Below are 15814 nucleotides of genomic sequence, written 5' to 3'. Positions count from 1 at the left end.
TTCTTCTATCTACCCAAGAAAAGTCCTGCAATTTGCAACTATCTGATGCTAGGGAGACCAAAACACAAAGGAAGTTTTGAACAGTAATACAATTACATAGAACATAGAACATAGAAAACTACAGCGCAGTACAGGCCCTTTGGCCCTCGATGTTGCGCCGATCCAAGCCCACCTAACCTACACGAGCCCACTATCCTCCATATGCCTATCCAATGCCCGTTTAAATGCCCATAAAGAGGGAGAGTCCACCACTGCAACTGGCAGGGCATTCCATGAACTCATGATTCGCTGAGTAAAAAATCTACCCCTAACATCTATCCTATACCTACCACTCCTTAATTTAAAGCTATGCCCCCTCGTAATAGCTGACTCCATACGTGGAAAAAGGTTCTCATGGTCAACCCTATCTAAACCCCTAATCATCTTGTACACCTCTATCAAGTCACCCCAAACCTTCTTTTCTCCAATGAAAACAGCCCCAAGTGCCTCAGCCTTTCCTCATACGATCTTCCTACCATCCAGGCAACATCCTGGTAAACCTCCTCTGCACCCGTTCCAGTGCCTCCACATCCTTCCTATAGTATGGCGACCAAAACTGCACACAATACTCCAGATGCGGCCGCAACAGAGTCTTATACAACTGCAACATGAGAATTATGAGATGACTAATCTAGAGATCAAGACAAATTATTCAGGGGCAAGAGTTCAAATCTGGACTTTTCAGCAAGGAAACATAAATTTAATTCATTAAATTAAGCTGAAAAATTCAGCTTTCGCAACCAATATCAATAATGGTGACGTTGAATTGTTGGAAAAAAAAACATATTGGTCACTAATAATCTTCTCAGAAGGAAATCTGACTTTCCTATCTGGTCTAGGCTAGTTTTGACTTCAAGGAGAAAGTGAGGACTGCAGATGAAGGGCTCATGCCCAAAATATCGATTCTCCTACTCCTTGGATGCTACCTGACCTGCTGCGCTTTTCCAGCAACACATTTTCAGCTTAGTTTTGACTTCAATCAATGTAGTTGGCTCTTAAGTGCCTTCTTATGTGGCACAGCTAGCCACCAAGTTGACAATAAGAAGGTTCACCCCCATTTAGGGCAGCATGGTGGCTCAATGGTAAGCGCTGATGCCTCACAGCACCAGGGTCCCAGGTTCGATTCCAGCCTCGGGCGATTGTCTGTTTGGAGTTTGCACATTCTCCCCGGGTCTGCGTGGGTTTCCTCCGGGTGCTCCTGTTTCCTCCCGCAGTCCAAAGATGTGCAGTTCAGGTGAATTGGCCATGTTAAACTGCCCATAGGTTAGGTATGTTAGTCAGAGGGAAATGGGTCTGGGTGGGTTACTCTTCGGAGGGTTGGTGTGGACTTGCTGGGCCGAGGGGCCTGTTTCCACACTGTAGGGAATCTAATCTAACCTCCTTAATAGCAATTAGGGATCAGCAATAAATGCTGGCTTTGCTCCTGACACCCACATCCTATGAATTAATATAACAAAGTCATGGGCCTATACAGAGGTTGAATGCCAATTAAAACAATCCACTGTGTAGATTGTGAAGGGACAATCTTAGTCATTCTTATGACCATATGATTCTAAGGCTGCATACAGTCTGTTTTGAAATGAACTACACAGGAGTATGCTGTGTATCATCAGGAAGAACAGAGAGGCAGGCTCGCAGTAATTAGTTTATGTGCACATTATGATGAGACTTTTTGCTGAAGCACTGGGGCCAAAACAGCAGAATACCATCAAGATTGAAAAGAGAAAGAGAGCGAGCAAATGTTGCTGACATCAAGTTTTGACCTTAAAAGCTTGCAAACTGTTTCTTGTGTTGGGAGGGATGAACATTTAACTGCAAATCAATACCCTCTGAAGGAAGATATAACAGCAAAAGATAATCTGAAGGCCAGGTTTGTGACGGTCAGTCTTACAATAAGAAAATCTCCATAGAAGGATGATAAGGGGGAAACAGCTCTAAGAGTGACAGTGATGTTGAGGTGGCTGGGGGAGTGACATGATGGGTGACTGTTAACAGAATTGTGGTATCAATTGTCTTGGTATGCTGACTATAATTTTCTGTCTCCTCCATTTTTTATGCACAGACAGTAACTACCAATACTCCTCCTTACGTCACTCCCTTTTCAGTTTCTTGCAAAACTGAATGATAGACAATGCCTTTGTGTTTTCTGAAAGTCTACAGGAAATGTAATCCTCAGGCCTGCCAGCACCCGTTACCTGATTAGGTAAATACTTGTCACATTCTAGTATAAACACAACTGGTGAATCCAGTCCTAATCAGCCGTTCTTTAGGGTGGGAACAAGGGTTTCTTTATTCGTGCATTTTTTTCTTCATGAAATCTAGATTCAGTTCAAAAGAAGTGGAAGGAATCCTAAATTATAATTAACTGTGTTTATAAAATTTTAACTCCCAGAATTTTTCACACTATGGAATTTGCTCAGGTTATGGTCAATTAAACAAATTAAAGCAACAGAATCCCTTTCTTTAGGAGCGTAGAAGCTGCATTTAATCATTGCCATGACTTGGGTAATTTATTTTTCTGACTTGAGTTTTCACTCTCTCTCTCTCTGTCTCATAAACACACACACATCCAGACACACAGACACACACACTACCAACTTTTCTTTATTCACCTGTGGAACGAGGGTCTCATTGGCTAACCCAGCATTTATTGCCCAGTTCTAATTGCCCTTGAGAAGGTGGAGGTGTCCACATGTGTCTGCTACCCTTGTCCTTCTAGATGGAAGTGGACTTCTGGGTTAAGAAGGTGCTTTCTAAGGATCTTTGGTAAATTTCCATTTCAGAGATGCGATGCACTGCTGCTACTGAATGTTAGCACTGGACAGAGTGGATTTTTGAGGATGTGGCGCCAATTAAGTCGGCTGCTTTGTCCTGGATGGTGTCAAGCTTCTTGAGTATTGTTGGAGCTGCACTCATTCAGACCAGTGGGGAGTACTCCATCACAGCCAAAAAAAAATTGCTAGCAAAACTCAGCAAGTCTGGCAGCATCTATGGAGAGAAAGCAGAGTTACCATTTCAAGTCCAGTGACAGGTCACCAGACTGGAAATGGCTGACTGTGCTTTCTCCCCACAAATGCGACTGGACCTGCTGAGTTTCACCTGCAATTCTGTTTCAGATCTCCAGCGTCTGTAGTTTTTTGTTTTATTTTAGTTCCTTGTAGATGGTGGACATGCTTTGGGAGTCAGGAGGTAAATTACATACTGTGGGATTCCTAGTCTCTGACTTGCTCTGGTAACTATTGTATTTATATGGCTAGTCCAGTTCAGTTTCTGGTCAATGTTAAGCCCCGGGATGTTGATAATGATAGTAATGCCACTGAATGCCAAGCTTCAATAATCTGTTACTCCAAAGACCACTACCTGGACTTTTTTAATTGGCATATATTGGAATAACTTTGGCATTAACATGCTTTTACTATGATGCACTTTGCCCAATCTACACTGATAGCCTGAATGATGACCAGGCAACCTGAGCCCACTCCCTAATGGTCTGCCTCTCAAAGAACTGTAGTAATATATCAATGCTCATTTTAAGCAAGGTGTCAACTGGTGAAACCTGAGAGGGTTTCATTATCATATTTTATCATTCCAACACTGCATCCAAATCAGATACATTAATCTCAATAAATCCAAAAAGTATAGATTTGGCAATGGAGCACTCCAAAAGGCAGTGTTCAAACATTTTTCTAAAAATCTCCAGGCATTTGGGATGGATTTTCAGCTACCACTTGATCACACTGCTATCAGTCTTCGCCTCCTCAGCTCTGTACAATTTGTGGATTAATGTTTGCATGTAGAGAGGTACAGGGAGGAATTATAATTGGAATGTGTAAGATGCCGCAATTAAACATGTGCAAATGTCTTGTTGGGTTGTGGGATTAGAGGAGATCGTAGGCATAGAGAGTGGAGAGACCATGGAGAGATTTGAAAACAGGAAGGACATTGCTTGAACAGGAGCCACTGTAGGTCCCTGAGCAGTAGAGACTTGGTGGAAACACAGACAGCTGTGTTTAGGATGTTTATAGAGGGTGGAATGGGGGACACCAGTCAGGAGTGCACTGAATTGCTCAGTTTACTCGTTACTACTATCCTCGAAGATGAGGGTGAAAAATAGAACACATGAGGAATATGTGCAAGGTTTTAAGTCCTAGTGTCTGACATAGAGCCTCAACCACTTCAGGTCTAAGTGACTCATGGTTACACGACTACAGTAATGGTTGTAAATTAATATTTGCCCGCATTTCTGTATTGCTGTATCAGCAGATGAAGCATTTACATGGATGGTTCATTAAGTTACTTCACAATCTCTTTAAATTCCTTCCTCATTTATAAAAAATACAACCCCATCGACAATCATTCTGAGCTATTTTTAGAAGCTTGTAAGGGATGGGAGGTATCAAAGAAAATGCAGAATTGAGCAGTAATCAGAATTTGATACCCACGTATCAAATACAGTCTCACCAAGTAATATAAACACCTACTTAATTGTATCTGAGGGCACACAAATGTACAATAACAAAGTCAAGTTTCAGTGAAACTCAAACCAGGTAAAATTGTGTCAAAAGCCCTTGTGCTTTCCAAAATTCTTCCAGTGAGTTGAAGTTTGAATAAACTGGTGTGTTGCATGGATTATAGGTTTTATTTTTGCCGAGTGCAAAAAGAAAAGCATGTGCTGGAAAGGTTACAGGGGACAGATCAATTCCATTCTTGTCATGTGGAAAGGTCTGCTCATCACAAAGTAGAAATGTCAGACCCTTTCACATAAAGGAATATAGAACTAAAATGGAAGGAGACAGGCCACACGAAATAAGTCAGGAGACATAAAATCTGGAAAAAATTAAGAATTCTCAACAGCAAATATTTTTGTAATCAATAATTCATTTTCTTTTTGCAGAGTAAAATATCAAAGTGAAGAATGGAATTATCATTAAGCTGACCCTAGCATATGAAGTCCTCACATTCTTACTGGTTTAGTCTCCTTGTGGTTAACATCTTGAAAATGTCGACTCACAAAATGGTCGATCCAGTAAATATAGGACAACTAGGAATGTCTTATATATAATTCTGTCAGTTCCATAATTTTAATAGGGGTTGCAGGAATAGGAAGATAACTCAGCTCCTAATTGGCTTGCTTTCGCTCTGCTGGTAAGCATGAAAACCAGGGAAAGCAGCAGTAAATTTGAACTGGGTCAATGTTTTAAAGCTAGCTTGCCTGTTAGTGGAGGTTACTCTTCACTGCTGTAGGAAAACATATGACACTGTCAGATGCACAGATTTTCTTTTGTGCTTGAGACTGAAGCACATTATTGATCAATGCGGGACTGCTCAAAATCCTTGAAAGAGTTTGAAAGGGTAAACAATGAACAATTACTTTCTCTGGTCAGTGAATCGGTAACAGGTTTTGACAAGTAACAAAGATTTGAAGTCCACGGTCGGAACAACTTGACAGATTTCATTAAGTGCTACACAAGTGTGAGAAACAAGCTCCACAATTAAACGTCCACCCTTGTGAAACTAAATAGAAACAAAGACCATCTCCAGTCCAGGCTTTCCCTAACACTAGCTTAACCAAAGGCTTTATTACACACTTTTCCTCGACTTGAAATCATTTCTACTTTGTGTTGTTCCTTTACCTACAACATATAACTGTTCATAGATGTTTATAGCACAGAAGGAGGCCATTTGGCCCATCATTTCTGTGCCAGTCACAAAACTTTGACTTACAAAAATCACATTTGCAGCTTTTGGCCCAAACCTCTGGAGGCTATGGCAATGCAATAACTGTTGGCAGCACGTTTTCAGGGAAATGAATAGTCCCCACTATCAGCACTAAAAGCTGAGGAGTCAGCCCCAGCTACAGGCAGTATCCCGGGGCAACAATTGGAGGCAGTCAATTAACAGGCTGGTTCCCCACTGCCATCTAACTGGGGACAGCAGCCTACCTCCCAAATCTGCTGGCCATCAACTCGACAGAATCATAGAACCCTACAGTGTGGAAGCAGGCCATTTGACCCATCGAGCCTGCACTGACCCTCCAAAGAACATTCCACCCAAAACCACTGCCCTCTACTCTATCCTCATACCGCATTTCCCATGGTTAACCCACCTAGTCCCCAACATCCCTGGACACTATGGGCCAATTTAGCATGGTCAATTCACCTAATCTGCACACCTTTGGACCTGGAGGAAACCTGAGAACATGCAAACACCACACAGACAATTGCCCGAGTTTGGAATCGAACCCAGGTCCCTGGTGCTAACCACTGAGCCACCATGCTGACAGAATCCTTAGCACCGTCGTTGAAAGTGGCCAGTCCTTCAGCTGAAAGGTGGAAAGCCTCCAGGGTACACTGCCCTTGATAACAAGGTAGGCTGCTTTTAATGAGTTGGCTCTGGCAGGTAGGCCCAGGCGGCTGGCAATGGTGAACCTTCAAGCAGTGTCTCTGGTGGCTACAAATGTGGCCAGTATGTGTTGTGGGCCACTCTGTACAACATGTAGCAGCCATAATGAAAGGGCCTATGTAGCAGTCTGTTGGGATGCCACCAAGCTTTGTGGTAAAATGCCAGGGGCAGCAAGTGGCTTTTCTTGAGTACCTAATGGCACAATTGGTAGGTGGCCAAACTGTTTTCTCACCACTGATGATACACTGCAGCCTTTGGAAGAAACATCAGGGTCCACCCACAATGCTTTCTGCCACCATCTTGCCAAACTACACAAGTCTCAACTCATCTCAATAGATCTGGTAAAATCCAGTCTGGTACTCAAGTGACTGGTTTTCCTGCAAACCTGTGTGGAGTAAAGATTTAGATTTATGATCAGTCCTGCTAAATTCTGTCCTATTCAACTTATTTCACAGGTATTAGTGCAGGTACAATGAGCAAAATGGCCTCCTTCTGTCCTGAAATGTTTGTGATTCCTTTTGGTCTAAATATACATCTAGAGATAAAGCACTACAACAGGATTATTTCCACTCCGTCCCCTGAGTTAATTTGCCAAAATGTTACAAGTCCTGCAGAGCTGCCAAGCCTTGTATAGGCTGCCAGGGTCAATATCCCTCAGTTGACAACCCTGGCTCATTAGGTAGCTGGCGTCTTGTGTTGTGTAGGCTGTAAAGGAGGCGAGGACTAATGAGTATAGCAAGCATATACAGGAGAGTTACAGGAGGCAACAGTCACTCACTGTGTAATTTGCACACACTGGATTATAAGCATTGGTTCCGCATATGAAGAGCGTGCTGCTATTCCTCTTCAGAAGTACTTTGATAAAGTTCCGACATTCTGCCTGAAAACAGAACAAAATGACCAATTACAACTCCTTCTAAACAATCCACATTTATGATTTTTTTTGTTCCGTAATTTTCGTTAATGAAAGAGAATATAAAATATACTTTCATGATGCTAGTTGCTTCATGAAAACTGTTTCTGTTATTTGTTTTGGGTTCATGGCTTAAAACTGAAACAAGCACAAATCTTATAGTAACAAATCTACGCAAACATTAGCAGTTGGCTCACCTAGAGGTAGAACAGAAGATTGTCTGCGAAAATTGTTTGTCTAATCCACTAAAAACTCTAGAATAAGATGATTAATGGTGCTGGGTACAAACTGTCCACATTTGGTTTTGATTTTATACATCCAGGCATTAAACAGCTCTGTATAGTATATAAAATACAATGACAAGGTGTGAAAATTGGACTTATAGAACACCTTTAACATATTTTTAAAAAGTCCCAGTATTTCACAGAGTGAAGATGACAAACTGATATTGAACCAAAGATGCCCAAAGGCTTGGCTTAAGAGTTCAGAATTAAGGAGTGACTTAAATGTGGGGAGAGAGATATAGCACTTGCACAAAAAATATAGCAAGTTAATATTGTTTAAACACAATTTTATTTCCATTGAAATCAACTAGAAAAACCATTGGGAACAGTACAAAATATGGCACTTATTTACCATCATGCATTTGACAATACGACACAAAAAATAAAAAGTCCTGTGTGTTAAATTATATACAGCTGTTATCACTGTCAAGCACATAACCAGGAGAAAGTGAGGACTGTAGATGCTGGAGATCAGAGTCGAGAGTGTGTTGCTGGAAAAGCACAGCAGGTCAGGCAGCATCCGAGGAGCAGCAGAATCGATGTTTTGGGCATAAGCCCTGATGAAAGGCTTATACCCGAAACGTCGATTCTCCTGCTCCTTGGATGCTGTCTGACCTGATGTGCTTTTCCAGCAACACACTCTTGACTCAAGCACATAAGCAACAACTGGTATTTATGTGGCACCTTTCATTTTGTAAAACATTCCAAGGCAATTTAGAGGGGCATTACCGAACATAGTTTTAACAATGATCCAGATCAGGAGATAACAGCACAAATGGACCAAAATTTTAGTCAGAAAGATGAGTTCTCAGGAATACCTTAAAAGTGGAAAGATAGGTTATGATACAGAGAGATTCAGGAAGGGAAATTTAGAGTTCAGGACTTGGCACATGAAGGCACAGCTGCCATTGGTAGAACTATAAGTGGAGATGCTCAAGAGACCATGAATACAATTGCTGCTGGCTATAATAAGCTGTCCAGCCTAACTCCACCTTACAGCTTTAGCTCCATAGCCATGTAGATTATAGCATTTCAAGTGCACATCAAATTCCTTTTTAAATTTATGCCTCTACCACCCTTTCAGATAGTGAGTCCCAGATCTCAGACTAACAGTTAGATGAAAATATTTATCCTCTATTCCCCTCTAATCTTCCTGAGAATTATTTACTTTTTTTGCACCTTGCTTTCTGACCATTCTTTTGTATCCATTCTTATCTAGCTTCTTCATAATTTTATAAATCTCTGTTAATTCTCCCTACAGCCCTGTCTGTTGCAGCCTCAGAGTCAGAATTCTCCATTTGTAGAAACATTCTTATACATCTCTCTATCCTCTCTAGTGTGATCACAACTTCCTGCAATGTGAAGACCAGAACTATGGGAAGGACCCCTAACCTGACATAATTAGTGGTTTGTACAGTTCTGCTTGCTGTTCCTTTCCTCTCTCTGTCAAGACATCCTTCTATTCCTTTACTCCTCTCTATATCTGATCATTTATGAAGTGCTACCTTGCATTGTATGCCCTCCCAAAATGGATGATCTCAATCTTCTCAAGTTTAAATTTCATTTGCCACCTTACCTGCTCATTAATATCTTAACATCAGTTCATTAACATCTTCTTCCAGTCTAGCTTTTCTTCCTCACGTCAAACCCATTACCTACTGTTAATGTGAGGGAGGGACTGGAGGAAATCAGTATAAGTAGGGAAATGGTGTTGGGGAAATTGATGGGATTAAAAGCTGATGATTCCCCAGGACCTAATACTCTACATCCCAGTGTCCTTAAGAAAGTGGCCCTAGAAATAGTGGTAGCATTAGTGGCCATCTTCCAAGATTCTATAGAGGCAGATTTGTTAATCATGCCCTTTGAATTTTAACTTAAATTGATTGAAACCTTGAAAACCAAGGGATCTAGTTCTGAGTCCTACAGAACCACACTGGAAAGAGCCTTCAAATTCCAGAAGGATCTGTCAAACATAACCCATTGCTTCCTGCCATTGAGCCAGGTTTACTATTTGCTTTTGAATCCTATGGGCTGTTACTTCTCTGACTAGTCTGTCATGTGAGATCCACATCAAGTAGCTACCTGAATAAATCCTCCTTGTTACCTCCAACTAATCTCATCAGGTTAGTTAGTTGTGGCCTTTCCTTTCCAACTCCTTGTCTATTATACTTGATGAATCTGTCCTCTCCTAAATGTCCTTTACAAAGATTTGCTCATCCCAGAGGTTAGGGTAATGGTCCTTTTAATCACTTGGTCTATCCCTTCATCCTTTTATAAGCAATGGTACAAGGATAACAGTGCTCCTATTCTCCCCATCTCTAAAAAGAGAGGATTTAGAAAATGATGGTGGGAGCTTCTATTATTTGCTCCCTTGCTTCTCTTACTAATCTGGAATATAGTGCCTGCTGATTTCTCTGCTTTCAAAGATATAAAACCTCTTATTATCTGCTTGCTTACTCTGCTTCTACAATCCAATTTTTCCTTCTTATTTACTCTCCCTGTACTTTCATCATTAAACCTGGAAGGAATGTTTTGGGCCAGGGATGGCGAGAAATACAGGAGAAGTAAGTAGCACATATGGCATTTGTTTTATTCACTCGTGGGATGTAGGTATCATTGACTGGGCCTGCGTTCATTACCTGTGCCTAGTTGTCTTTGGTGGTGGTAATCTGCCTTCTTGAAACATGGCAGCCCATGTGTTCTAGGTTGACTCACAATGCCCTTATGGAGGGAATTCCAGGATTTTGACCCACAGATATAGAGAGAAACAGCAATAATGGAGTCCTCACAAGAAGCAGAATTTGAGGAAGTGGAGTCGAGATGGTTCTGGGAGTAAGTGAGCTCATACTGAATGTTTGTGGATAATCTAGCTCCAGAAATGGAAATAGTAAAATCAAAGGAGGGAAGGGAAGTGTTGGAGATGAACCATGTGAAGGCAAGGGAAGGATGGAAACTGGAAGGAAGTTCATGAAATATTTCAGTTCAAGGTGAGAGCTGTAAATGCCATTGATACAGTCTTCAGTGCACTGGCCAATGAGGTGATGGAAGGCTATAAATGGATGGTAGAATGTTCCACATATCCTAGAGAGAGATAAACATAGCTAGGACCCTTGCAAGTACCCATTTATTTGGAGGAACATGTCAAGTTGAAGGAGAAGTTGTTCAATGTGAGAACAAATTTATTCCGACAGAGAAGGTTGGTAGATGAGGACAGGTTTGGCCATGTTTTAAGGAAGAACGGGAGAGCTAGCTCAGATCATCCTTGTAGGGGACTGAAATGTAGTCAAATTGGATATCTTTTATGAAAAATAAATGGTTAGGGTCAAGAAACTAGAAACTGTTGAAGTGACAGAGGGAATCAGTAGAATAATGAGTGTATATGTCTCCTGCCAAAATAATTCAAGGTCATGTGTATATAACATTGGAATCTAGTACTCCAGCGAACTCACAAAAATAACAAGGTATAATATGTTGTGAGGTCTAGTAACTGAAAGTAACAATTATTCCAGCTCTCACCGTCATCCAAAAATCAATAGAAAAGGAGACCCAATAGGAAGACAGATTTTAAGCCGCTCTGCAATAAGATGCCTTGACAGTTTGTCTTTCAAATGCCCGGTGATAGGGGGAAAACTGTTGGTAATTGTGATTCTTAGAGCTAAGCTTTAGTTGAAGTCTGATGGATGGACAAGACACAAGAAGATGGAACAAAGAACTTGCTTCAATGCTTCTATATCTTATCACAGCTTTCAAGACGTTCCAAAGAGTTTCACATGAAATGAATCACTTTGAAATGCAGCCAATCTGCTACAGACAAACACAGCATTTATTTTGCACACAGCTAAAGAAGAATAACAATGACGGCTGACCACTTGCTCTGTTTTTCATGAGTATGGGATTCATGTTGGCCACAAAGCCAAGTGAACTTCCTGCCCTTCTTGCCCATAATCTTTGACTTTAAATTACTTGGAACACTAATGAGTTCAGCCATAGTTCAGATGGATGGTTATCAGTTATTGTTTTGTATGTCACTCATTCCAACTGAGGAGGCATGGATAGTTGCTTCTGAACCATAAGGTTGTGACTCCCTGCCCCACCTCAGATTTGAGTGCAACAATCTCAGCTGACACTATGGCGCGGTCTCACACTCCTTCAGATTAGACACTAAACCGAAGTGCTGTTTGCCTTCTCAGCTAAATCTAACACCATGGCACCACTTTGACAAGCAGGAGATGTATCCTGACCAATATCATCACTCCATCAATGTTACTAAAATGGATTATCATGTTAACGTTTGCATGAGGGAAAATCAGTTTCTATTTTACAACTGTGACTAGTCATCGTATATGGAAAGAGAATTTTCAACCCACTGAGTCCACACCTATCCACTATCCCACCACTACACCTCAAAAGGAGCTTATACAGCTGTAAAGCACTTTTTGAGGTCACACATTGTTGGGGGCAATATAAATGCAAGGTACATTTCAGTTTATTTAGAACACTGGAATAAATTGATGAAGCCCTGCCCTCAGCTTCTGTTTGGTGCTTCAAGTGAGGATCAGCATCTTTGACCATATACCACACTCTCAGTACTGACATGTCAATCTACATTCATGAGCTCACATGTTGAATTGAAACCTGCCTTATCATTCCACTTAGGCCAATAATGAGGTGTTCTTATATTAAAAGAAAACTGTTAAATACTCAACACCTTTCCACAGTTTGCAACAGAATTATAACCAAGATTTGCTAGAAATATTTGGTTTGCAGTCAAGTGAGGGGTACTGTAATATCAAAAGTAAAATGAAACATAAAAAATGGCTTTCCTCCTCCCAATAATAGTTATGAGAAGGGGTATTACTCACTTCTTGCACAATCACAATGGGATAAATGGTCTCTTTTTTGTGCTGTATGGTTCTATTACGGTCATTAGATTGGTTGGTTAAAGGCTCCAAAGCAAGGTATCTTTAACAGTAGTTCTGCATCAAGAGCCCAGTCCTATCCAATTCATTCAATCTCACTGGTCAAGAAAATTTCTAAGTGGCTTGTCTGCCTGAATGCTTGTCTGCTGAATTAATACAGTATGGAAACAAACCCTCCGGTCCAACCAGACCATACTGAGCAAAATCCCAAACCAAGTTAGTCCCACTGTCTGCTCCAGGATGATATCCTTCCAAACATTTCCTATTCATGTACTTACTTAAGTGTCTTTTAAATGTTGTAACTGTGCCTACATCCACCACTTCCTCAGGAAGTTCATTCCACATGCGAACCACCCTCTGTGTAAAGAAATTGCCCCTTATGTCTTTTTTGAAATCTCTCTCCTGACAACATTTTATTCCCCCAGATTTTCTGCCCAACTGGGCCTGATTACAGCTAATCCAAACCTCAACAATTTTGATGTGTGACTGAGTCCTCATTCAGCCTCAATATTCAACCTGTCTCGCTTTTGTAACTGATCCAGTCCATATCACTGACGTTTCTAGTCCTGCCTATAGAAATACCCCGAAGTCTGAGGAATGAGAAAGAAACAGCCAAACCCCTGCCCCCTGCATTTACGTGGCATCATTCACAACCTCAAAACACTTTATAACCAATGAAGAACTTCTGAAGTCCAATCACTGTGGTAACGTATACGAGACAGCTAATTTGCACACAGCAAGTTCCCACCAACAGGAATATGATACTGACCAAATGACCATTTTCTTAGTGGAGCTGATTGAACATTAAATATTGGTCAAGTGCACCAGCAACAACCTCCTATCGCCCCCTAATGTCCTTCAATAGATGACACCTTTGACAGGGGCATCATGTCAGTGTCAGTTGGATTACAATGAAAGAAAAGTGTCCAGGTTTTAGTGGCTGTTTGTTGTGGATGTTAGCTACATTGTATCCTCTTCATTTTGACTGTCATCCTCAGAGAAGCTGGCTTACTTTTCAGGTAGGAACAGGGAGGATAGAGTGGAGTTGTAGACTAGCATAGATGCAGAGATTGGGGAGATATATCTGGCAAAGCCACACTTGCCAGTCTTTACAGGTCAAGTGGAGTTACTGAGTCATTGGGGAACCAAAATGCTTTTGTGAATCAGCTCAGTGGACTGCAGGGGGGAGATTTCCAGGTTTATTCCATAATTTGGTAAAGTTTGTTGTTCTCAGCAAGTGGACTCTTATGATTGACTTGAGCATTTCTTAGTTCAGGACAGGAAACATCAGTCAAACTTGAAGGAAATACCTATGATAGCTGCCTGCCTATGATAGCTTTCTTTAGTTAAGTAGCTCACTGTGTTCAGTGTCTAGGCCTTCACAGGAAGAATTGCCAATCGGGTGAAATTCTAGAGGGCTCCAGGGGGACTCTGGAACTAAACTCCAGCATATTAGAATTAAAAAAAAATAAAAAAAATACATTTGTGATCTGATGCATGCTAATGTCATTCTGCTCAATGAGAGGTTGGTACATAACCGATCCCAGTCAGGATCCTCTTGTCTCAGATTGCTTTCACTGAATTGTTCTGCTGCAATCAGCAGTCCTTTGGAGCCAAGCAGCTTGTAAATTTGTACAAAAATAGACGTCTCTGCATCTGTTCAAAAATGCTACTTCATCACCTCAGAGCAAAAAATACATTAATTCTCAGCTATTATATTTCAATTACTTTTTCCATTTATTTTTCATGGCTGTCGTTCCAAAAGTCGAGGAGGGGATTGTTCTTCATATTTAGTAGAATAAAACCACCACTTTCAAGCAAATGACAGACAAAAGGGAGGAAAAATATCTTGTAGAACATTTTATCTGGGTAGAAATACAGTACAGAGAAACAAGTTACATGCATGCCCTAAAGGTCTCTGGCATTTAGTGCTATCTATAATTCAGGAACTTTAAAAGTATTTTACTGCATTCAGGATTTACACATCCTATCAAGGCACCTTTATTTAGGTACGATTTCTGGTGAATTTCTAATGTTGAATATTATCTCCCTCATTTAGGTTTTGCTCACGCGTTCCAAATGTAAAAAAAGATGAAGACTGATTTGGTTAGCAATAGTGATTGCTTCTGTTTTTAACCAGAGAATCAAACAATGGACTTTCACTATGGCAAGCTACAGATGAAGGGATAAAGAAGGGTCAAAATTATGTCCTTCAATTCAGAGATCAGGTCCACAGAGCAAAAATGAATCATTCTGCAATGGTAGTACAACTTCAAAGAATTCCCAACACCCAATTCCTCTTCACTGAATCTGCACCTTCTAATCTGTTAACTACTCAATTCTTCAGTCTAGTCTAAGCTATCATTGAAATCAAAAGTACAATCAAGAGTTATCATACTATCATATTACTTTCTGTCACAAAAGATACATGAGAAGGACAATTTCAGTACTTGGGGTTCTAATTCATGATAGAACAGACTTGAGTTTCATTCACTGAGCGAAGACATAAAATCCATCTTAAAAAGGTGGTAAGACATAGACATTTTAGATGTGAGTAAAATCAAAACACAAGGGCTTGTGAAAATCTGAAACATACCAATTTTTGCAGATTATTTGCTTTCAAAGAATTTACCCAGAACTAGATAACATAGAGGTAAAAGATATAGGTTTATACAAACATCGCAGATGCTAGATTTTGGAAGTCCTTTCTACCTTCAGGGCATAGATCGACAAATGCTTATTAAAAGTATTGGTGCTGTCATTGTATGTCTGCAAAATGTGAGTTGGAAACTGAATTGGAAGTTACAGAGAGAAATAATACATGGGAGATCGCCAAGTATTCCAAATGAACTGACTATGTCCCATGTTGCTGGAATTGTGTTGTGAAGAAGTGTCCATTGCAGTGATCTTGATATCGGTAGAGGATTCTGGCTCAGTAGCAGGAATGTTGAAATGGCCCTCTATTATAACTTGCTGTTTAAAGAATTTGCTGGAGTTTGGTTAGCTCAGTTGACTGGATGGCTGGTTTGCAAGGCAATGTGATGCCACCTGCATGGGTTCATTTCCCACACCAGCTGAGATGAACACAATGGAATTTCCTTCCCAACCCCTCCCCCCAGCTGAGTCATGGCAGCCCTCAGATTAAAGCATCACCAGTTGTCCCTTTCTAATGAGGAGCAACCCTATGGTCTGGGAAGACTATGGCAACTTTTACCTTTTTAAGAATTTGGAGGAGATCAAGTTGTAATCACACAAAC

General features: G+C 40.8%; 1 protein-coding gene across 4 annotated transcripts in view; it reads right to left on the bottom strand.

Moving 5' to 3' along the window:
* sema6bb (sema domain, transmembrane domain (TM), and cytoplasmic domain, (semaphorin) 6Bb) overlaps positions 1-15814 on the bottom strand; it is a 554928-nt gene that overhangs the window by 153554 nt on the left and 385560 nt on the right. For all 4 annotated transcript variants that reach the window (XM_043720975.2, XM_043720977.2, XM_043720976.2 and 1 more), the window contains one exon: positions 7220-7321. In XM_043720975.2, the coding sequence (XP_043576910.2) occupies positions 7220-7321 (102 nt within the window). The remainder of the gene's footprint in view (positions 1-7219; positions 7322-15814) is intronic.

The sequence above is a fragment of the Chiloscyllium plagiosum genome, unplaced genomic scaffold (genome assembly GCF_037043375.1).
Source record: "Chiloscyllium plagiosum isolate Xiang-an unplaced genomic scaffold, Cpla_swu_hap1 HiC_scaffold_28, whole genome shotgun sequence".
Classification (NCBI taxonomy): Eukaryota; Metazoa; Chordata; class Chondrichthyes; order Orectolobiformes; family Hemiscylliidae; genus Chiloscyllium; species Chiloscyllium plagiosum.
The sequence above is the reverse complement of the archived record's forward strand: the minus strand, read 5'-3'. Positions and strand labels throughout refer to the sequence as shown.